Below are 21,663 nucleotides of genomic sequence, written 5' to 3' on the forward strand. Positions count from 1 at the left end.
AGTTTTTCCTTCAAGAAAAAAACAAAGAATGATTTTTCCTTTATGGTACAGGCCACGTTCTCTTTTGTAACCTTCAGAATTTCATACATCTTATGAGTATAAAAGGATCATAAAACCTGCAGTAAACATTCAAGGATTATTTTACTATGGTCTGTGTTAGCTTTCTATCTATCAGAGGTGCAGAGTGGCTGTTCCATATTGTGCCCATGCATAAGTGATTACTGTATGACAAATATCCACAATGACAGAGGATGTTATGTAAAAAATTAACAGAAAAAACCACCCAAACAAACAGACAAATAAACATGCAAACAAGCAAACTCACATGCCCTTCATCATAATGCAAAAGGTACTAAAAACTGGAATTGCAAGTGGTAGTAATCCCAGCCATGTATAAATCCCAAAAGGTGAGAGTCATTATTGGAAATGGTGCCACCCTAAAGAAAAAGCATAGAGGCTAATCTTATTTGAAGGATAAGATCACCTCCCCTTCGTAGTGGCCTTACTTGTACGTAAAATAATTAATCTTTGACTTAAAATCTGACAAAATTGGCTTCTGCCCAGTCCAGAGGGGATGGCTACTGTTCTCAAGGTCAGCTCTGGAGGGGTTCACCAGGCCAATACCTCTGTTCCCCTATAACTGTCTACCTCCATGAATAGTTATGGAAGTATCTTTTTATGGTTGCCAAGAAGGTGCCAGGAAAGATCTGGGAAGGAGAGGGGTAATCCTGAGGGCTGGAGTTTAACTGCATGAATCTGCTGCAGCTGCCATGCCATCTCCAGGAGATAGATGGAAACAAGTACCTACCCAAGAAATGGGAGAAAGGAGCATTCCTGGGCTTATAACCATATAGACTGTATACAACTTGCTAAACTCCCTCAAAGTGGCAATGTTTTATTTTTTACCAAGACAGACTGGTGCATCCCTAGCAAACCAAGCATTTAACTGTGGGTGACTAACTACAGGTGTAATAATTGAAACGAATGTGGCTAAGCCAAGTGCAAGCTTTTTGAAGTATATCTTCTTAAAAATGAGGTTTAGCAAATGAACAAAATGCTCCCAGAACTGCAGAATTTGTTTTCTTAGCATTTTAGTAGCTGTTTGACCTGACCATTTCAAATTACCTCTTGAAAGAAATGGACATATTCAGGAGGGGAGATACCCTGTATTCCTAAGGCAAAATGCTTCTATAAAATAATATAGCTATTACTTATAGCTAGCCAAAAAGATATTATGCTGAGCTGTCATATTTTGTGTTGCAGCCTTTTCATACTGTTGAAATATCAACATCATATGTACTGTGCATGTACAGTTAACTCTTGGTCTCCTGGTGTAAGATGAGTAGGAAACCTGTGTAATGTATTAACATGACCAGGAAAACACCCCTCTCCCCTTCCCAAAAAAACCCACTCCATTGTAAATTAGCATAAGACTAGATAACACCTGAAGAGTATTACCTAGCCTGAAGAGTAACCAATAAGCAAAATGAATGGCATGTCCTGGTATATATGTGTATTTTAAACCACACTGATTTTTTGTTGAAGCTGGAACACAGGAAGAGAGTGAGACTAAGAGAAAATGTAAGTTGCAAGAACATTTGATACCGTAAATTATGTTTTGTTGAATACTTGTAGTGAAAAATGGGGGTTTCTGGAGATAATTGCATGTTTTCTCAAGTAATAACTGTCCTTACTCCGAATCTTGATGATTATTTACTGATTTATTGTTGGGATTTTTTTTTTTTCTATTCAGAAATAACTAGACTGATTTCAGCAAGAGAAAAAGCCCAGCATAAAGGACATGCTAGTATCTGCCATGGAGGATATGAATAATCAGAAGTATTTGCATTATACAAATATGTTGCTTACAGACACTAAAAAAGGTGTTAACACAACACATCCTTAAATATTATCGAGACATTGTTGAGTATATTTGTACATAGTTCTCTATGTACAATTCTCTCATTCATTCCCATTTATAACAATTCATGTAGAGTGTCATAGGCCTTTGACACAGATCTATAACCATTGAGATTTGTGACACTGATCAGAATACAATGAGAGCCCTGAAATCCCATTCTCTGATGTGAAACATCCCTATGAATCACAGGTATTGTGCTACCAGACAGCACAGCAAAAAATTAACCAGAGCAAAACACTTGACTTGGTGCTGTTACAGCTAATAGGTCTGAAATGAAAGATAATTGCATATTAAAATAGAGTGGGTAGCTCTGTTTTGATGTAGAGATATAAAGATGTCAGGCAAGCTAGGCTGCAGCAGCAGGGAATGGGTGCCCTGAAGTGATTGAGGAGTGAAGCCCAAGAGAGCATTCCTCACATTCCTGTGGCACTCCTCCTATACATATGCCCCCAAAAAGAGGGAATTCCAACACTCCGGATTGGTAAACTGAGCTTCAGAAAAGCTGGCACTTTTCTATAGCTGCAGGCTTGATTCATTTGAAGGAATTATTATCATCTCTGGATGATGAACACAAGGCATATTTAAACTGTTATTTTTTTAGGGCAAAGGACATGACATTTCCAATCTGTTACTAAAAAAAAAAAAAAAAAGAAAAGAAAAGAAAATAAAATTAAAAATCCCCCATAAGGACTTATAGTAAGCACCAATAAGCAAAATGTAGGGAATGTGGAGCACTCCCTAGTATTTTCCCATGATCTACCCAGAATAATTGGTATTACTGCAAAAATATTTTGCTGACACATCTGAGTAGGATTAGCCCAAAGAGCTATCCTTGTTAATGAGCCATATCTAGAAACTGAGTAGGTTTAGTAGATTACTGTCTGAAGACACAGCATTTTTGAGAGCCACTTATGTCTAAAAGTGTAACATATTTTCTCCTGGGACTACTAGCAGTGTATGCTTTGTAAGGCAAAGATGGTTATCCCTGGGAAATTTCACAAATGAAAAGAATCAAATAAAGATGACACTACCTTACTTGGAATTGAAATGTGACTTCTAGTGACTGGGAATTAAACAGATTTATTAGTGTTGACATTATTTACATTGCGTGATCCGTATCAGCGAAGGGTACACATCACTTGTGAAAGCAAATACATTAATAGTATTACCCTGCCGCTAATGGCACGCTAATAATACTGCCATGCTTCGCGTTTGTCAGGCTGCTGCTGAGACGTGCTCGGTGTCGTGGTAAACAAAGAAAATCAGCCATGTTGCGAGACCCTTTATTCTTAAAAAACTTAAGTTCACGTGAGGAGCATCCGCCTCTAAAGAACCCCCAGAACAGTGATAAATTAACGATTTCACACCCCTCCCTCCCTCCCTCGTTTTTACCCCATATAGCAATGACAGAGGGGACAGCCGGCTGATACGGATTACTTTGGAGAAGCGTGACAACAGGTGGCCTCCCCGAAGTCACTAGACTCGGCAGATCAAGTCTTTATTTTATTTTATTTTTTTTTTTTTTGGCGTCCAGCTTGCCCATTGCTGGTATCTGTGACCAGGGAGCACCGCGATGATGCGCGTCCCTGGGGACCATGGCGGCGGCCGCTCGCACTTCTTTTTGGTGTTTAAACCGGGCAAGGCCGTGTTCCCAGGGGGAGGATGCTGAGGCACCGCCGCCGGAGGGGACCCCGCCGGCCGCGACCCCCGGCGACCCGCCCCCCTCCCTCCTTCCCTCCCTGCTCCGTCCCGCCTCGGCCCGCCCCCCGCCGCTCCGCCTCCCCGAGCCGGCAACTTCCCCGTCGCCGAGGCGGGCGCGGAGCCCCCCATCAGCCCGGATGGGAGGAGGAGGAAGAGGAGGGAGGAGGCGACGCCGACGCTGCTGCCCGAGGGGATGCGGCGGAGCGGGCCGGCGGGAGGCGTAGAGCCGGCTCGAGAGGGAGCGCCGAGCCCTTGTCGCCGCCGCCGCCGCCGCTGCCACCGGCGGGGCTCGGCCGCCGCCTGCAGCAGCTCCGGGCGGCGGCGCTGCTGAGCCCGCGCTGCCTGCGCGCCGCCGCCGCCTCCCCGCTCGCTGCTCGCCCCGCGCTCCGGCCGCGCAGCGCCAGGCCGCGGCCGCCCTCCCCCAGCGCCTCCCGGGCGGCGGCGGGAGGCAGCCGGGGCGCGATGGCGTCCTACGTGGATAACAGCTTCCGCCAGGCGGTGATGAAGAACCCGGCGGAGCGGAGCCCCCAGGTGAGCGCCCCTCGCCCCGGACCCCGCGGCTCCCGCGGCGGCGGAGCGGCCGCCCCGCTGCCCCCGCGCAGCCCCGGCCGGGGCAGCCCCGAGCCCCGCGGGCAGGGCTGAGCCTCTGCCAGCCCCCGCCACACTCCCCAGCGCTGAATGCCCGGCCGGCAGCTCCCGGGAAGGGAAGGCGCGCATTAACGCGACAACTTTCCTCCTGCTCCCTAATTTTGGGGGAAGGAGAGGGAGAAACGCCAGCTGGGTTTGTTTTGAGGGTTGCTTCCGGTAAAAAGAAAATGAACTTAGAGTATAATTTTTCGGTGGTGTGTTTTTTCTTTTTTCCCTTTTTTAATTTTTTTTTTTAATTTTTTTTTTTTTTTTACTCCCTCTGTGTGTGTGTTTTGTTATTGCCCCGGAGTACGGGTGGCTCAGGATTTGAATTCAGTCCCTACTTTTACATAGCTGGCTGGAGCTGGCAGCGCTGTTTCATAATGTAGGGGCTGAGGTCAGTGGTATTCTTGGCAAGTCCTTGCTCTCCAAAGTAGGGTGAAATCCTTACACAATGGCACCAGGCAGGAATTTTTTAGATACCTGCGCCGTGCTCCTGGAGCCCTCTTTATCAGAGGAGTGTGTGAGTCGAAGCCGTTTGTAAGCGTAGTTGCGCTTAGAGAGGCTGAGAAAGGTTAAGCTGGGGAGTGGAGTGCGTACAGAAACATTTTGACTTAACATGACCTGAAAAACAACCAAACTGAATGAGTTCCTTCTGCTCCCGAACGGTTGCTGCAGTGGCTGTTGCTGCCAACTGTCTAAAGACTAATAAGCTTTACACTGATCCCCACATCAAGCCGCGGTTCAATAGCTAATGATACAAGGAGTTACTTTGCTTGGAGTTGTAATGCCATCTGTCCTATTTTCTAAAGGCTTGTCCTGCTCTCTGAGCAGTCCCTGTATTCGGGTTTTGGGGAAGAGATGCTGTTACTGATTGTTTTGGCAGGCGTCTGACTGGCTGGTGATGATTTTAAATTGGGGCAAAGAGGAAACCTTGACTTTTGCTCAGCACCCATAAGTCATTCCTCCTACTATAGATACGTCATTGTGGTAATGTTATTTTTATCCCCATGTTCATGGAATATGTGTCAGAAAATAAAACTTCTCATGGAAAAACATACTGACTGCATAGGCATCATATGTGGCATGCCTTTTTGGCAACTCTTTTTTTTTTCTTTTATATAAAAAAGGAAACTGCTTCTGGAACATGTTTTTGTAGTGCTAAACTTGTTTCTCTGTCCTTGTTTGACCTTTTCCAAATGTCTGTTTGCCTTCAGTGCTGGACCCAGCCCTTCAGTGTGTTGTGAAAGCTGAAGGAGGCTGAGTGCTCTGTCCTGGAGAAGACACTCTCTGCAAACTTGCAGCGAGGTCACTTGAATTGGTAGAGACATAGCTTGCAGCTGGGGGGTGCCTACCAGCAGTGTCCAGCCTCAGGACATGGTTATGGAAGCATGGTGGGATGCTCAGGAGGAGAGATGCAGGCAGATGCTCAGAAAGCACTGGGTCAGGCCGTGGGGCCACCAGGCTGGGCTTGGGGGATGATGCTTTCCCTGTGGTATGGTCTGTGCCATGTGAACCAGTAAACTTTCTCGTGTCCTTGCTAATTGGCCTTGCTGTCTAGAAGGGATAATAAGGAAGCACAAAAAGGCAGAAAGTAAGAAATGACGCAGTGAAGAATCCAGCCTGAGTGCAGGGATAAAGCCCAGTGAAGGGCACGGAGCAGAGAGCTAAATTGGGAACACCAGGGCTGCATTAGTGCTGTGAAACTTCCCGAATCAGCACGCTGGCAGCCTGCTGTGGCAATCACCACAGGAAAAGAAACCCACCCTTAAATCCATGAAATTGACACTGGCCCAAAATAATCCACAGACAAGACCAAGTATGTGGGAAATCTAATGTGTTCTTAGCACTGGAAATACTTGAAAGTGGTGGTGCTCTCCTGTTGCTGCTGGGAAGACTGGGCTTGCAGCAGAAAACTTGGTTGGTGTTTTTGTAAGTGGTCCATGTTGAATTGTGTGTATTAGTTTTCTGCTGTTGGTTCTCTGTTTGATTTTATTTTACAACAGTATTGGAATTTGAAAGAAACATGCTTATGCACTTCATCTTTCATCATTATGTAAAAAGGAAAAAAATACATAGAAAGGTACAAAGACCTTGTTTTTCCTTCTCCCCTTAAAGTAACTTATTGTTTCTTTACTTGTATTTTCCTGTCCTTGCTATGCTATCTCTAAAAGATAGCTACTTAATTTTGACTTTTGGGAAGTCATGAGGCTTTTTTAAAGTCAAGGGAGGGTTGAAAAGAGAAAATATATTTATCATATTCGTGTCAGTGCAGGAAATAGCAAGAGAAGTATGTTAGTAGCATATTTGCTTCTTACTTATGTTAACAAACTCTTTGGGGCTCAGCTTCTCCCAAACCATGATGAGGTAAATATCTGTTTGACATTACAATTCACCCTGGACTGTCAGGGTGCAAATTTGGCACCATGCCCTCACTGCAGGCTCAGAGGACAGGAGTGACAGAATGATAGCCAGTATGTACAACTTCGAGAAGTAGGTCTGATAAGCATTGTTGGGCAAAGCAAACTTAACTTGGCTTGAACTTTTGTAGTGCAAAAGTATCTTGGTAATTTTGGATTGAACTGATTTTTTTTTTCCTTGAGATAAACAGTGTATTCTGCAATTGCTTTTGTAAATTTATAACTTTATATCTCTTTGGTATATCCTCCTTTACAGAGTGTTCCTGACTTTTGTGAATCACAACTAATATTCTGTTGGCTAAAGAAAATGAGAAATAAAAGAAAAGGATATATATGTGGCCTGTACTTTAACATGCCTGTTGTGTAACTCTTCTCTTTAATTGATGTATTAAACTATTCATTTTCTCTTTGAAGATGTGAGCTAGGAAGTTAATTTAACTACTTTGGGGAATCTAACTTTTAAATGTTCATAAATTACAAATGGTTTTATGCCCTTGAGCTGTGAGTAATCGAGATCTAGTTTTTTTCTCTCCTGACGTCCTTTTGCATGGACTGTTACAGCTTTAAGTCTTTACAAAACAAATTCTTTTTGGCATCATAGGCCATTTCAGAAAGCATGCAGTTTGATACTGGTGTAGCTTGGTTGAAAAAATAGGGCTGCTTTTGTTTTCAAACAAGAGAAGCTGAACCCTAATCTTTCTTTATCCTGACAACTCATTTGCATGGCATGGTATGTGAATAGCTGGTTGCTTCAGAAACTCTGCATACTGTTCACTGTTTTCATGCCATGTGGTGATGTATGCAGGAAGAAATTTTTTGAATGTGTGCCTTATATATGTTAGATGCCTAAGGTTTGCTTCTGGAAACTGCTGATGTGGTACATGAGGGCAGTTCAGCACAGCAGTAACGAGGAGCAGGGATGCAACAGCATCGCACCAGCTCTTCAGGGCGGAGGGAGAACTGTACAGTAGCCCTTAGTTTGATACTAATGAGTCATTTAATGTCAGAAGACATCTAAACAGGATGCTGTTGTAAAGCAGATACTCCCTTCTTGAACACTTGAGAGGAAAAATAGTTTAATTATAGGATGTACCTATGCTTTTTCCAAATAAACTTTCAGCTTGTTCCCAAGTTGTGTTATTTTTATACTTGTAACCAGTGATAGCATGATTGTGTGCAATCTTCAGATAAGCCAGAAATGAACATTTCCTTCTTGCTACAGTGATCTCTTAAAAAAAATACAAGGCTGTGTGTGTATTTTAATGGGATCAGAAGAACTAAGCGTTTTATATGTGAGTCTAGCAAAAGAATATTGAGTCTTTAAATTCAGGCTGATTATGTGTCTGTGTATCAAATACACTAGAAGACTAAAATGATCTTCTTCAAAAGAGTTTATTTGGGATTTCTTTCCTTGGAAAAACAAAAATGTTTTGGAGCTTGAGTTGTGCTTTCAGATTTTCTTCACTGTCAGCATGCTACTGTGTTGCCGTATTTTCGAGGTGAGCATTTACAGAGGAGGATAACCCCTGTTATCAGGCTGCTAACAGCAGTATAATGCTGACAACTGATTCTGTTGCTAAACTCTCCTGCTGGTTCTTGGAAGCCCTGAGAAATGAAGGGCTGTGGCAGCTGATGCCTGGTGTTTGGCTGCATTGCCATTGACATAGTGGTCTTTCCATAATGCATCTCAGGGCTTTGCTAAGTGGTTATTCAGGAGCAGCCTTACTTTGCAAGGTTGGACATTCTGTTTCTTTCTGGGGAGCCCATTTGGCCAACAAAATGAGATTCCCAACTGTGCTTTCCCATGGTGGTGGTCAGGCTTTCTGCTGACTGCAGTGACTAATTCTGAAGTGGGGTCATGAGCCTGTTATGTTTTGTGTTAACATTGGGACCATCGTTAGTAACGCAGCTTAATGAAGAAAGGTTGTTGCTGGTTCTTGATCTGGGCTCCTTTCTTGCTTAGCAGCGGGCTTCAAGTAGAATTGCCACCATAAAATCAGCTGTAAGGGTAGCTGGTCTGAACTAAAAAAACCCAACAAACCTCTAGATGCTGTAGGGTTTTGGAAACTTGTTCAAAATGGTTAACATACCCTGAATGTGTCTGAAAAACTGTAGGTTAAGTGATATCTTGTTGTGGCTCTTGGGCTGTAAGTAGGGGAGGTGAATACAGATGAAACAAGTTACTGTAGGCTCATGTATGTAGAGACCTTTAACCATGGGGATTTTTCCTGCTGTGTTTCAGCACTTAACTGGCAGCATAAAAACCAAAACTACTATTGGGAAAAAGTGAGACCTTTACCTGACAAGGCAAACAATCTATTTGTTTAGTACAGAAATAATATCAGAGAATGTATTTTGGAAGTAAGTGTGTATGTTTTTTTTTCTCTTAATGTTTTTCTCAAGCTAGTATTACTATGCAGCATTATTTCATGCCCAACAAACTTACTTGTATGAATATATCTTTTTGTGGCTGATAAGTAAAGCTGAAAATCCTTGCATAGCTCAGATTTTCTTGTGAACTCTTTAATCTCAGTCTGTCGAAACAGCCCTGGAATGTTTGATTCTGAACTTGCAGTGTCAATTTTCATGTCATTTTCAAAACTAAGAGTATGTACTGCAATGGGCTGCTTAGTATCCTGTTTGTTTTGAAAGATTATGCTTGTTTCCCAGTCTTTCTAATGGGGGTGTGTGTGTGTATTTTCCCATAGCCATTCATATCTTCATGGCCAAGAGCTTTGAGGATGGCAAGAGTATTGATTGACTTTTTAATTTCTTTTGCAGTAGTTCTGCCCTGTCATAGGGCTAGTACTTTGTGCATGAATAAATTTCCATATCTTTTCATGATACGAGTTTTGCCAACACTTGCAAAGAGCTTGGTATGATCAGGAAGCCTTCAGCTATAGCATAGAAATATGAGTGGAAGCCTTATCCTACACACTTGTGTGCTTTCTCATTGCATCAGAAGATTGCAGCTCGGTTGGCTGTACGTATCCGAGCCGGTTTGAAACTGGCAAAGTGAGGGTTTAACTGCAGCGCCGATAAGCTCTGTGTAATTTCCTACTTGATTAATTATCTGTTTGGTAGAGTTTGCTTTTGATTTCTGCCCTGCAGTGGCTGAAGAAGTGTTTGCCCTGGGTTTGGGCTGAGTATCTTCCTGTGAGCATGTTTTTTTCAGCCTTTGTGGACACAGTCTCTTTCCTGCACTTAAAAACTGGGAGCTTTTCCGTAGCATTCTTGCCTAGGAAATGTACTGAAGTGAGCAGTGCTGGGCCAAAAGCCCAGGGATCTTCTACTCAGTCCAAGCTTGTTTTGTCCACTTGCTTCCTGAGGTGCTGTTCAGACATCAGAGCACGTGTCTGTACCCTCTGTGATGCCAAAGGACCAGGATGCTCCCACCCATCCTCACCCACCCCACTGCTGTGGGTTGTAGCCAGGGGTGCTGCAGGAAAAGCTTTGGCGGAGGAGGATTATGGTAAAGCAAGACTCCTTGCTGTGGATAGGCTTGCTCTTCTGCCAAAACTAGTAATGAGCAAAATCGTCTGCTGGGCTTCTGAGACCAAAAGGACTGAAAGTTTTCATGTCTTGGGTGTAAAAGTGTAGGTCAGCAAAAGTAAAGGACATAGACGCATTTTCCCAAGATCATGTTTTTCTTTAGTAGGAGGTTGGAGTCTCCTGTGGATTATCTGTTTATTCATGGAGAACCCTTGGTACCTGAGGGGAAAAAAAAAAAGATGATTTAAGTGTAACTTCTAAAAATGATTCATTTATTTTGCACTTATTACACTATCCCTTAGCTAAGGTTTTTTTGATGAGTTATTGTTTCTTGACATCCATTGTTTTAAAAAGGCTGTATGCTTAAAAGTTTTTAAAAGTCTATGCTTATGCAAATTACTGAGTAGTAACTGCTAGCAATAGCTATTCATTCTGTTGAACTACTGATCTGATTTTAATATTTTTTTCTCTAAATCAGAATGTTGCTACTTAATCTGTTAGCATGTTTCAAGAATGACTATATGTACACTGAACAGTCATTGTAAGAACTTTGACTTCCTCATTGAGGGTTTTTTGTATCCTCATGAGAAAATATATTTTGGCTTGTGTTTTGGGAACTTTCCCACAGTAGGAGATCTAATTTTTGCAAGGTATTGTTTGGGAATTCAAAAGGAGCACTGGCAGAAAGATAGCTCTACAAAGATGCTTTGTGAGGGGCAGCTGAGCCTGCGCGCCTTGTTTGCTGCAGCCAGTGTTGCAGATTTAATTTGCTGGGTATATTTTGCATGAAGGGGTGTATTTGAATTAGTCTCAAAGTGGAAGTGGTGCTCTGCTTCCCTTTTTCTGAAGTTGGTGAAGTTGACCACTTTTCTTGAAAAGGGAGAGAGAGGAGCCCTACTGCAGTGCTTTTCTTACAGCTTTGTTTGCAGTTAAAATTAGCTATTTGTTCTCTCTGGGTATCTCTGTTACGCCCATAGAGCTGTAGATGTGTTTCTTTGTGTGTGTCTGTCTTGTCTGACCTGAGTAAGAGTGATTAAATATTTGATTTAGAGCAGTTCTAAGGAATTCTAGTCAACAGTAAAGGTCAGCATGTATATCATTACCTGAGCAAAACACTAAAGGAATTGAAAAAAAAAATTAAAATATTTAAATGCTTTTAGAGGGGGGAAAAAGGCATCAGTTTGCTTTTCAACACTGATAAAAATTAAAGGAATATTCTGATATTAATATTTCTGTGGACAGCATGATTTTCCTATTTTTCTCTTATTTGTGTGTATTCTGATAAACATGAACAACACAATGAAACAGCATCTGGTTTCAGTGTAAATTACCTGGGAATGTGTATTAAGTTTCATGGAAGACACATTCGTGGATCATGCCTTTGTTGACTGTCTTTACCAGGCTGTTTGTTTCTGTTTGCTTGCTTTTTGTATGTCTTGAAGTTAAAATAAACTTTGCTTAATAAAAATATTTATTATGTAGTCTTTTTGGATTTCTAAACAGGACAGTGTTTCCTGTTACCCATGGATTGTTTGCTTAGTAGTTTGTTGTTTTGTTTTTTAGTTTATATTTGCAGTTCTTTATTGTTAGGGATACTAGTCTCCCATTTTACTTTGCTTTTACTGTAGTTGGGAAAAAAATATTGATGTAGCCTTTTCTATCTGAAATTAGTCATTCGCACTTTTTGCCCTGTTACACAAAAAATAACTCAAAACTTAGAGGGGTGAGAAAGAATGTTACAGAAATGTGGTTTGTAAGCAGTTGATGGGAAAACAAGGCTGTACCACCAATATCTGCTTGAGGTTTGACTTGCTGAAACCAAAGGCTGAATCTTTTGTGGTGCATTGTATTTCTTTAGCGGCAGAGCTAGTTGTAGTGGGTTGATGCTGGATGGATGCCAGGCACCCACCAAAGCTGCTCACTCACTTTGTTTTCCATGCTGACGTTCTCTGCTGCCTCATTCCTGCCCATCCAGCTGTTTGTGAGGCTGCAAAAAACACAGGATGAGTGATGCAATCTTGTTAGCTGAATGGAAGAAAAGGACCTTACTTTTGAGAGGTTGTGTAGTAGGGTTTTTGCTTTCTAAAATTTAAGTGACTCAGTCTGGTTTAGATTGTGGCTTCAAATGTTTGTGTTGGTGCAGCTGAAGCTGTGAAGACCTATGATACAAGAGATTGAAAAGAAATGCTTATGGTTGTGTGTAGGAACCTCTGAAATACCTTAACCTCTCCCAGAGAGTATATGGTGCTCCATTTTCAAACACTGTTTATAAGTATAAAAAAAAGTAAACTGGATGTAATGTTATGACATTATTTATTCTTGATGAATTTCCTAAAATGAGAAATTTTTTTTAACTTAAGAGGCACCTTTGCATTCACTGAATTGGGTGGGGGAGATGCTAAGGCTCGGAGCTTGGGTTTTTTTTGTATTGTTATACTGAATCTTGTCTGTATTTACAGAATATATATACAGTATAATGTATATACTGAATCTTATCTGTATTGGTTTGTTGTATAGTATTTGAAAATTGCGTGCTTGTGGGCTCTCTTCCTGGGGGCAAAACAAAGAAGTGACAATTTTGTTGGCATGCAATTTAAAAGGCGTACACATTTTTCCATTTGGTATGTTAAATCTATTGGGACGTACCTAAAATATGTACCCTCCATTGTTTTTGTTTTGACTTTGAGGTAAGTGCTTCATCTTGTCAGGAAACCATTCCCTTGCCCGCCCAGAACGTTTCCTCAAAATACATGACCTTGCAGAAATCAGTCACACATTGCATTATGTGAGTAGCCAGCACTCGTTTGAATGGTTCTGCAGAGTTTTGCTGTTTGTTAAAAGATGTGTCAGAATACACAGCATACATGGTAGTAAATATTTAGATGCATTTTGAACTGAGAGAGAGAGGCTTCTCTGTGCAGTGTTACAGACTTCTTTTGTCCTTTGCCAGTGGTGCTGTGAGTGTTTAAAGTGAATTCTCTCACTAGTGCTGTAAGACAGGCAGGTGCTGCCAGAACACAGCATCCATTGCTGACTTCTATTTGTGCAGTAGCTCAGGCAGTTTTTGAAGGTGCCATAGCTATAGTAACAAAAAAAGATGGACTTTGGTTTAAATAGTTACATCAATGTTTCAAAGTTCTGGCATTTTATTGTGTTCGTGTATGATGGTGCTTTATGTTGAAATAGCTTTGAACTTTATCTATTACCTGCAAAATTAAAATGTATTTGTTCTTATGTCTGTTCTTATGCTATTGTAGTTGTTCTTATATCTGGATCTCTACCCGTGGTCTTTACCTTTTGTGCCTCCAATTCCCCTTTCCATCCTGCTGCAGGGGAAGGGAAGGGGAGAGTGAGTAAGCACCATGTGCTTTGGAATGTTTCCGTAAGAGCACTAAATTGGGGAGTACTGTTCCTAAACCACAGCGGGAGTTCTCTCTGTGGAATTCTTCTTCAACTCTGGAGGAACTGCAGTCTCCAAAGAGAGTAAAAAACTGGAAATAAAAAGCAGGTTCTGGATGCAGCTGAAGCAGAATGTGTGCAAAGGTGTGTAACGTGGTTGGGCTTTTATCCCAGTTGCTAAATTCATAACAAGGTGCCGAAAGCTGAAGTGCTGTAGTTGATCATGATATATTTGTTGATTTCCTGTTGAGGAACCAGCAGTTTCACCAGTGAAGGCAGTAAGCGACCCATCAATTGAAATTATATTATCTTAAGAAAAACAATAAATGGGAGTGTAGTTCATAGATGATACTCTGAGTATGAAACAAGAAAATAAGATTTTACACTGGTTCATGATGTTCAGGTGGTATCTCTCTCTAAACTTGATTAGTGCAGTAACTAAGTAGCTTGAATGTGTTCACTGCTGAGGAGCTGGTGAGCAGATGGTAAACACTCCCAGTGAGAAAGTTTTCACTCTGAGTTACAGGAAAGTAGTTGTGAGGGTCTCAGTCTGAGCTGCATTTTGTGTTCTCCGTTGATCCTATGGTACACATGGCTGCATAGTGCACCAGATTTGTTGGGGGTCTTCAATGGATTTGTTACAAATTTGAACAAAGCACAAAAGGTCAGATCTCTGTGTGAATGGCCCGCAGTGGTCTGATCTGGAGACTGAAGCATTTCACGTGTGCCATGGATATGGAAACACGAGGGGCTCCGCCAGCTACATGCTGACCAGGAGCTGGCGCTTGCTGTAACGAGGGTAATTGAGTTTCTCTCCTTGCCATGGCTTCTCCCTTAGTGCTGAAAGCTGCTAATTAGCACCAATGCCTTGTTTTAATTCAAGATGACTTCGTTGGAAGATGCCAACTCCTTGGTCGTAGGCCACTCAACAACTATCAGATGGCAGCACAATTCCAGCTCAGCTGTTAAAAATGGCTTGAGGTAACAGTGCCAAGGGAAGGGTGAGAGTTTTTTTAGCTCTGTTGTAGGTGTTTGCCAAGGTGGAAGAGAGGAGGATATTCCATATCTGCTGTATTTTAGACAGCCATTTATTTTGGTGCTATTAGCTTGTATTTTACCAGGCTGAGTATTGACAGATAGCTGGTCTCCACTTGTCCTAAATCCTCTTTAAGAGTCTTGTTCAACTCTTTCATTTAAGATGACTTTTAGGGGAATATCACTTCCGTAGGTGAAAAACTTCTAGATTACATGATATTGCTGGAAAACGTGATCGATGCAATGCATGGCACAAAGGGGTAGAAATGCTCTGTCAGCTTTGAAAAACAGTTCTAAGAACCCAAAACAAAGAAAATTGAGTTTCGGGATAGGATACTTCATTTTGAAGTAGGTTTCTGAGTGCCCAGGCAAATTATGAGTCCTTCTCCCTTCTTGTAGTCATTCTTTGTATCTAGCCTTGTGCTATGGTTTAACCTCTGGCTTAATTATTTGATGTCCTGTAGTTTCTCCCTTTCTAAACCCCTATTGTAGTGCTTTTTTGAATTTTGTGCCTTAGTCATTACTTCAGGTGAGCACTTGGAGCTGGGTGATTTGGCTAATAATTTATTTCACATTTATTTATTTCTGAGTGGGAAAGAAACTCTCCTTTATTTATAAATTGCAATACAGTGTACCTTATACAGGTTATTTTTCACTTCTGAAACAAAATATACAAATACTTCGAGTTTGTCATCATCGGAATTGTCATATGTCAGATTTCTACCTTTACCAGGTTTGATAAGCAAACATTGCTGTTTAACATCTAATGTTCTTATGTGAATGAATATTTTATGTGAATTTGAAAGTGAAGAGAAAATAATGGCACCTTCTTACAATCCATCTTGGCTTTGATAGTAAACGAACATTTAGCCATGACGAAAGTAACGTGGTTTATGGTGACACGACCTGCATAAATCCAGTTGGATTTGCTGTTGACATTGGCCCACGTTCCAGCAGGCGAGTTCCCTTACATTTCTTTTGAACAAAGGAGGTCTGTGTGAAACAGGTGCTCTAATGGTTACCCTGGCCTTCATAAATAGCTTCTAGGTGAAGTATTACTTCTGTTAACCATGAGTAACTTCACAAGGCACCTTGGTTTACTGCATGAGGTTTCCATTTTATATTAAAAAAAACCCCACAGCCACAGCTCCGTGGTGTTTGGTGCCTCATAAGTTGCTGTTTATTTTTAGAGCGTGCTTATCACAATTTGTCAGCCAAATATTGGCCTGTCCCGTCTGCTATTAGATAGCTGCTGAAATGCCATTCTCAAGATAATTTTACCTACCCTGGTTGTTCCAGGGTAATCTTTGTTTCTAAAAGAAATAATCTAAAACTCGCCAACTCTGCAGAACATGTAAAATAGTAGAAGATGGGCTTATTAAGTTTTGCAACCATATCATAATGTGTTAAATTTAATGTGACAAAATGGTTTTGAGAGTCTGTGGTAAGTTGCCTGAGTGTGTTGAAAAGTCTGAATGTTACTTATGAACACTAGTGAAAAATACTTCTAAATTGGTTGTAAAATGAGCCAGGAGATAGTAAAGAAATAGCTGGGCCAGTCTCCAGGCTGGTAAGACATGGCTACTTGCACACTGTGCATTGCTTTAGGAAACCTGTGTCGCGGTTTCTTTTAAGGAGAAAGGAAAGTTCTGCTTTAAACAAGTGACATTTGATATCTTACTTGATTTCTTTTCCTGTTTCTTCTATTTATAGATGTCTTCAGTTTGGGATTTATCTGAAAGCTAAGGTCAGGAAGTGCCTTCCTCCAAAAATGCTACTTGTTGTGGTTTTCTGGAATGTCCTGTCCCCTCTCCTTCCCAAAAGGAACTGTACAGAAAGTATTTTTCCACAATGAGACACAGATCTTCAGCTCTGCAGTATCAGGCTGTGACTCTGGCATATCCTGGTTCACCTCCAAAACTGAAACTTTAAAAAATCATCTCTCGGTGTCCACAAGACTTAGATGACTGATTAAAACACAGAATACAGTCACCACTTCAGTTTCAATTATTTCTCATTTTAATAGAGCCTCCTATGTGGAGGCAGAGGAACATAGGCTGTATCCTATTTGGTAGGACTCTTTTCCCATTTAGATTTTCAGATGACCTTTATGACTTTGTTTACATAGGGATACATTTAGAGGAGATGCTCACCCACTCCATGCTTCTACCAACTATGGAAGGTCTTGGAGGATCTAAATAAGAAAGGTTTCTCCCACCCTGGAGGTCATGAAAATAACAAGTGAATGATCATTAAACATGTACTTTTTGGTGAGTTCTGGTATTGAAAAAGGTTCTCTCCAGTTTACTAACAAAAGGCTTAACCACTTAAACTAGTCCTCTGAGAGAGTACAGCAATCCTGAGGGCAGCAAAGATGTGGGAGTGCAATGAAAGCTTCTGACTAAACTGTTTTTTTCATAGTCAGGGTGCAGTGCAAGGTTTTAAATTCAGGATTGATTTCTTACAAGCAGCTCTATTTAGTCAAGTTAGCACTATTGTTTATGCAGCACTACAACTGAGCTTGTATGCTTGTGGTATGACCATTTAGCAAGCATGCACTGTAAAGTACATCTGGGGAATAAATAAATTTAAAATTAGGTTATATTTGAAGACTTTGTTAAAGTCTTTAACTAAACAAGCATCATGCACCCAAGTCTTCTTGTGATGTTCTCCTTTTAAAATTTATTTAAACCTATGTTACTTATTGAAACCTCTGATGACAAGTAACTCCTTTTGGAATATGGGTTTGACAGTATGTTATTTAGTCTATAATGACTATTTTGTCATCTCACTTTATTTTTGTATTGTTTTGTATTTCCATATGCAGTAAACTATATTTAGAATTAGGACCGTCAGCAGTAGTTGAACAGTTTGTTTAACTTCATATTTGTGTGTCTGGCTTTTGTAGAACTTTTCTTAATGGGCCTGATTAGTGTTTAGTACTTTGCATTTGCTTTAGGAGCCTTTGCAATGCGTTGTGGTGAGCAGGTTTTAGGAAAACCTGCGGTGAGTTTAATTGTCACTGTCAAACTGTCTCATCCCCAGTGTGCAGTGCCCCTTGAAAGAGGTTTCTGAAGCCAGCTCTGTATGTCTGAAAGTTTTCGTAGGTGTTGAAATTCAAATTCATTCTGAAATTCATTCTGTACTGAACAGAATGTTCTCAATTTATTTGAAAAAGTAGTGTGGCATTTTTTAGGAAACAATCACAAAGAAAATATTTTTCTGTATTGGTACTGTTTTGACCTTTCTGGTGCCCTGATAACTGGGATATGAGTTTTTAAATCTGTATTTAACTAACAGAAGAGATAAAACCCCAAGTGTCATATGACTTCCAGTAATCAGAGGTTTTGTGAACTGGTGGACCTGTTCCTTTTTTTTGTCCAAAATATTCTATAGACTTTGCAAACAGAGAGTAACTTTTTGTTTTTACGGCTTTTTTTTGCTTTCAAGTAGTCACCATAATAATTAGGCTGCTTTCATGTTTTTCTTGTATTCCTAATGCTAACTGTTTAAAATAACAGGGACCTACAGTTATGACAAAAAACCCATTTTACATCTGCATAAATTCTGTCTTGTCTTGCAGCTGTAAATTGTTGGGGGACGGCAGGCATCTTTTCATGTGTTTTGCTGTCTGCTGAAAGTTGGCCTTGAAACCACTGGAACTTAGTTAAAATGTATTTTGTATTCCAATTAATGAGTGGATTTTGCAGCTTTAAAGTAAGGCAAGAGGCTACATGTTGTGTGCAGAAGATGATCCTTTTTGCATCTGCTACTCGGCGTCTTGGTTTAGTATCTGCTGTCTAAAACATCAGAATGGACATTTGTCTTTTGTGATGGATGTGTGGGTTTGTATTTTTTTTCCCCCGCAGAAGAAAAAGACAAAATAGTGTCTGTAAGGAGTGAAAAATGACAAAGTAGTGTCTGTAGATGATCTATGACTGCCTCCAGTGACAGACCATCAGGTGTGGTGGTCTGCAGGCAGCACCACGGTGTTCAGGAGCAGCTCCTTGGCGTTGAGTCATTTCAGCAAATTCCAGCTCTAAGGACAGCATGGCCCTGCAATGCCTGCATTGCAGCTTCTCTGGAAGGATAACCTGCTCAGAGTGCACTTACAAAACTTAGACATGCTGCAATCGTGAGTCATTTAGAAAATTTTAGTTAGGAGCCTGCTGTTCAGGGACAAACACTCACATGCAGTAGCTTTTCGAATACATTCCAACTTAATTAATTTATAAATTCTTTACTTTGACAATATTAAAAGGAAATTTTTCCTGGGGGATTAATTTACCATTTTAATTAATTTTCTCAGGAGAAGATGATCTTCTGTGAATATCTTGCTAAACGTTTTTCCTGTAATTAAAAAGCTCGAAACTAACCAACCAACAAACAAACAAAAAAGGGAAAAGAAGAAAAACCACAAAAGGGATCTCTGTCTGTAATACGTGATGTGTGAGACCACCTGCTAACCAGAAAATTGTCTTTTGATCTGAGACAGATAAAGAAAATAGTGAGAATCTTCCAGGTAGGTGTGAGATAGTGACCTGATAAGAAGGCAGATACAGTAAAAACGTTGCACTAGTTAAATACAGCATCCCTCACACAGTGGGTCATCCTTTGTGCGTTTCAGCTTGCATATTATACCACCATCACCCAATTCTTTTCTTTGATGAACAGAAGGCTTTTTTCCTTTCTCCAGCTGAGAATCTCCCAGCTATTATCAACTACAACTTTAAATCTTTTTTCCCCCTCATTTATTCTTCTCATTCTACTGTTTTATTCTCTCTGCTCTTCTTATTCTTTTCATGGTTGCAGGGTTTCTGTGTGTGTAACTATTTCTGATTGGTTTATGCTGCTAGGACTCAGTTTCTAAAATTGCAACATTATTCACTTTGGTAATGAACAATGCAAGAAAAATGCTTTAAGGGCTAAAAGGAATTCAGCCTGTCATAAGCACTAAAGCGTACTTGCTGCTTATGGACAGATTCCTCCTTCAGCCTAAAAGCTATATGGGATTTATAAATCCCATGTAGTGTCAAAATCTGAAGGGTGGTTTAGCAATTGCCCTGGCATCTCTTAGTATGCTGAAATTAAAAAAAAAACCTAGAACCCCTTCTTATTTTTTTTTCTTAGCTTATTACTTTTGAGATTGCTATTTAATCAATAGTTTGTAGTTTACATTTGCTTTTTATTAAAAAAATAAAGTTCCCAGTAACAACATGACTCTGAAATTACATACTTTAGAAATGATCTCTGATTGTGTTTATGTTAAAAAACTCATTCTATTCAAACATCTGTTTGCACTTGGATAAAATAAAGAAAATGACCTTTCTGTCCTGTGGGGTGTGTGCGGTTTGGTTTTGTTTCATTTTGCCTTATGAATAAATGTGTTAGGGCAACTGGAACTAACACAGCAACACTGAAATGGTGCTGCTTGGCAGCATGGAATGTTTGAAACAGCAGGAATATGCTCTATATGTTCAGTTGTGGAGGGTTTTTGTTATTCTGTCCTCACGATGCTGTCTTCAGTTAGTGTGAGTCGCAGTGACTATTCATCTAACATTTCATAGTCATGCTCAGTTTGGACAAATAGAGGATGCCTTTAAAAGAAAGGAAACAAAGCTTCTCCACTTTGTGTAGGAGGACTGTAAAATACCTTAAATGACTGTAAGAATGAGGATGTACTTTCCAAATCATTATTTCATATTTGGAATTGTGGTAGCAGTTTGTCAGTCTTTCCCCATGTCTGTTAAAGATGTAATCTGGAAAAGCAGCTGGCACATAAATTATTCAAATACCATATTCCAGCTTTAAAAGTACAGGTGGCATCCAGAATCAAGTATTATTCATTTTTAGTGGAACCCTGGAGGTATTTAGTTGGATTTCCAAATAGTTTTGAGAAATAAAGCTTCATCTCTTGGATTTTCTGTGAACTGCTTCTTGTTTGACAAAGTAGAGGTGGGAGAAATTGTGGATTTATTTACTAAGAAATGCTTTGATAGTCAGTATAAACTTAGAGTGGAAGGTAAAGATATATTTTTTCATGTGTAAACAAATACTTTTATGCCAGGCTGCTTTGCTGTCTACTGCCATTAGAGGTGGGACATCAAGCCAAGGACGTGAGTGCTCTCTTTTCCAGATAATTTGACTTCTGCCATAATCTGCCATGGATTTTCGTGTCCAGCTCCTTTGAGCATCTCTGGAAATTACAATACTTCCAATGATAGCAATGTAGAGAAAAAAAATCTTTTGGTGTTTCTGCACTATGACTTGTCTGTAATTGGCTACCCTGTGGACAGCTGAAAGATGTTGCCTGTTTCAGAAGGCAGATGTTAAGGCTTTTTGGTGGTAGGCTGCTGTTCAGAGGGACCTTAAGGCCCTTTGAATTAGCTGAGTCATTTAAAAATTAATTTTAAAATACTACAATAGCTTTATCTAAGCCTGTCTCTCTGCCACCCATGTGCACCTATTTTGAGGAGAAACACACCCAGGAGAAAATTATTACGTGTATCTTCCAAGTCCTGCAGTTTAACTTGGTAGGTGAAGGTGTAAGAATCAGTCTTGGGTAGCTAATTCAGTTGCAACCTATGTTTATGTTGGTTCTTAGTTCTCCATGGTTAGTCTGTAAAAATAAACAAAATTTGAGAGTGAGATAAAAACTTAGACCAGTCAGTCTTGATAGTGACAAAAAATGATTATTAGTGAAAATATCTTTGCAATCAGGGGGACTTAAGTGGACTTTTGTTAGGGAACTTGCTACAGTTTCAGGTAACTCTGACTCTGGCCCTTTTTTCTAGCTAGAGAGAGGGGAAGTGATTTATCATAGTTATGCTGGTTGAGGCGAGGTGTGCATGTAGATGTGGTTGTTGCTAATGGATGTTTTTCTCTTGCCTAGATGAGGTGCTGTGCATCAACCTGAGCATCACTGTGCTGCTGTCTGTGGAAGGCTTTTATTGAAATAACCATCTGGAATTCTTCCCCCCCCCCAAATGAACAGAATCCTGTAACTCTGTAGAATGCATTCTGCATACAATTAGTGTTTTTTCCCTGTTAATGTGACCTTTTCTTCCT

General features: G+C 40.6%; 1 protein-coding gene across 3 annotated transcripts in view; it reads left to right on the forward strand.

Annotated features, from left to right (window-relative positions):
* The first annotated feature begins 4,048 nt into the window (after window positions 1–4,048).
* RAPGEF2 (Rap guanine nucleotide exchange factor 2) overlaps window positions 4,049–21,663 on the forward strand; it is a 184,422-nt gene continuing 166,807 nt past the window's right edge. For all 3 annotated transcript variants that reach the window (XM_066548221.1, XM_066548222.1, XM_066548224.1), the window contains exon 1: window positions 4,049–4,153. In XM_066548221.1, the coding sequence (XP_066404318.1) occupies window positions 4,085–4,153 (69 nt within the window). In that variant the 5' untranslated portion in view covers window positions 4,049–4,084. The remainder of the gene's footprint in view (window positions 4,154–21,663) is intronic.

The sequence above is a fragment of the Molothrus aeneus genome, chromosome 4, assembly GCF_037042795.1.
Source record: "Molothrus aeneus isolate 106 chromosome 4, BPBGC_Maene_1.0, whole genome shotgun sequence".
In the NCBI taxonomy this organism is placed as follows: Eukaryota; Metazoa; Chordata; class Aves; order Passeriformes; family Icteridae; genus Molothrus; species Molothrus aeneus.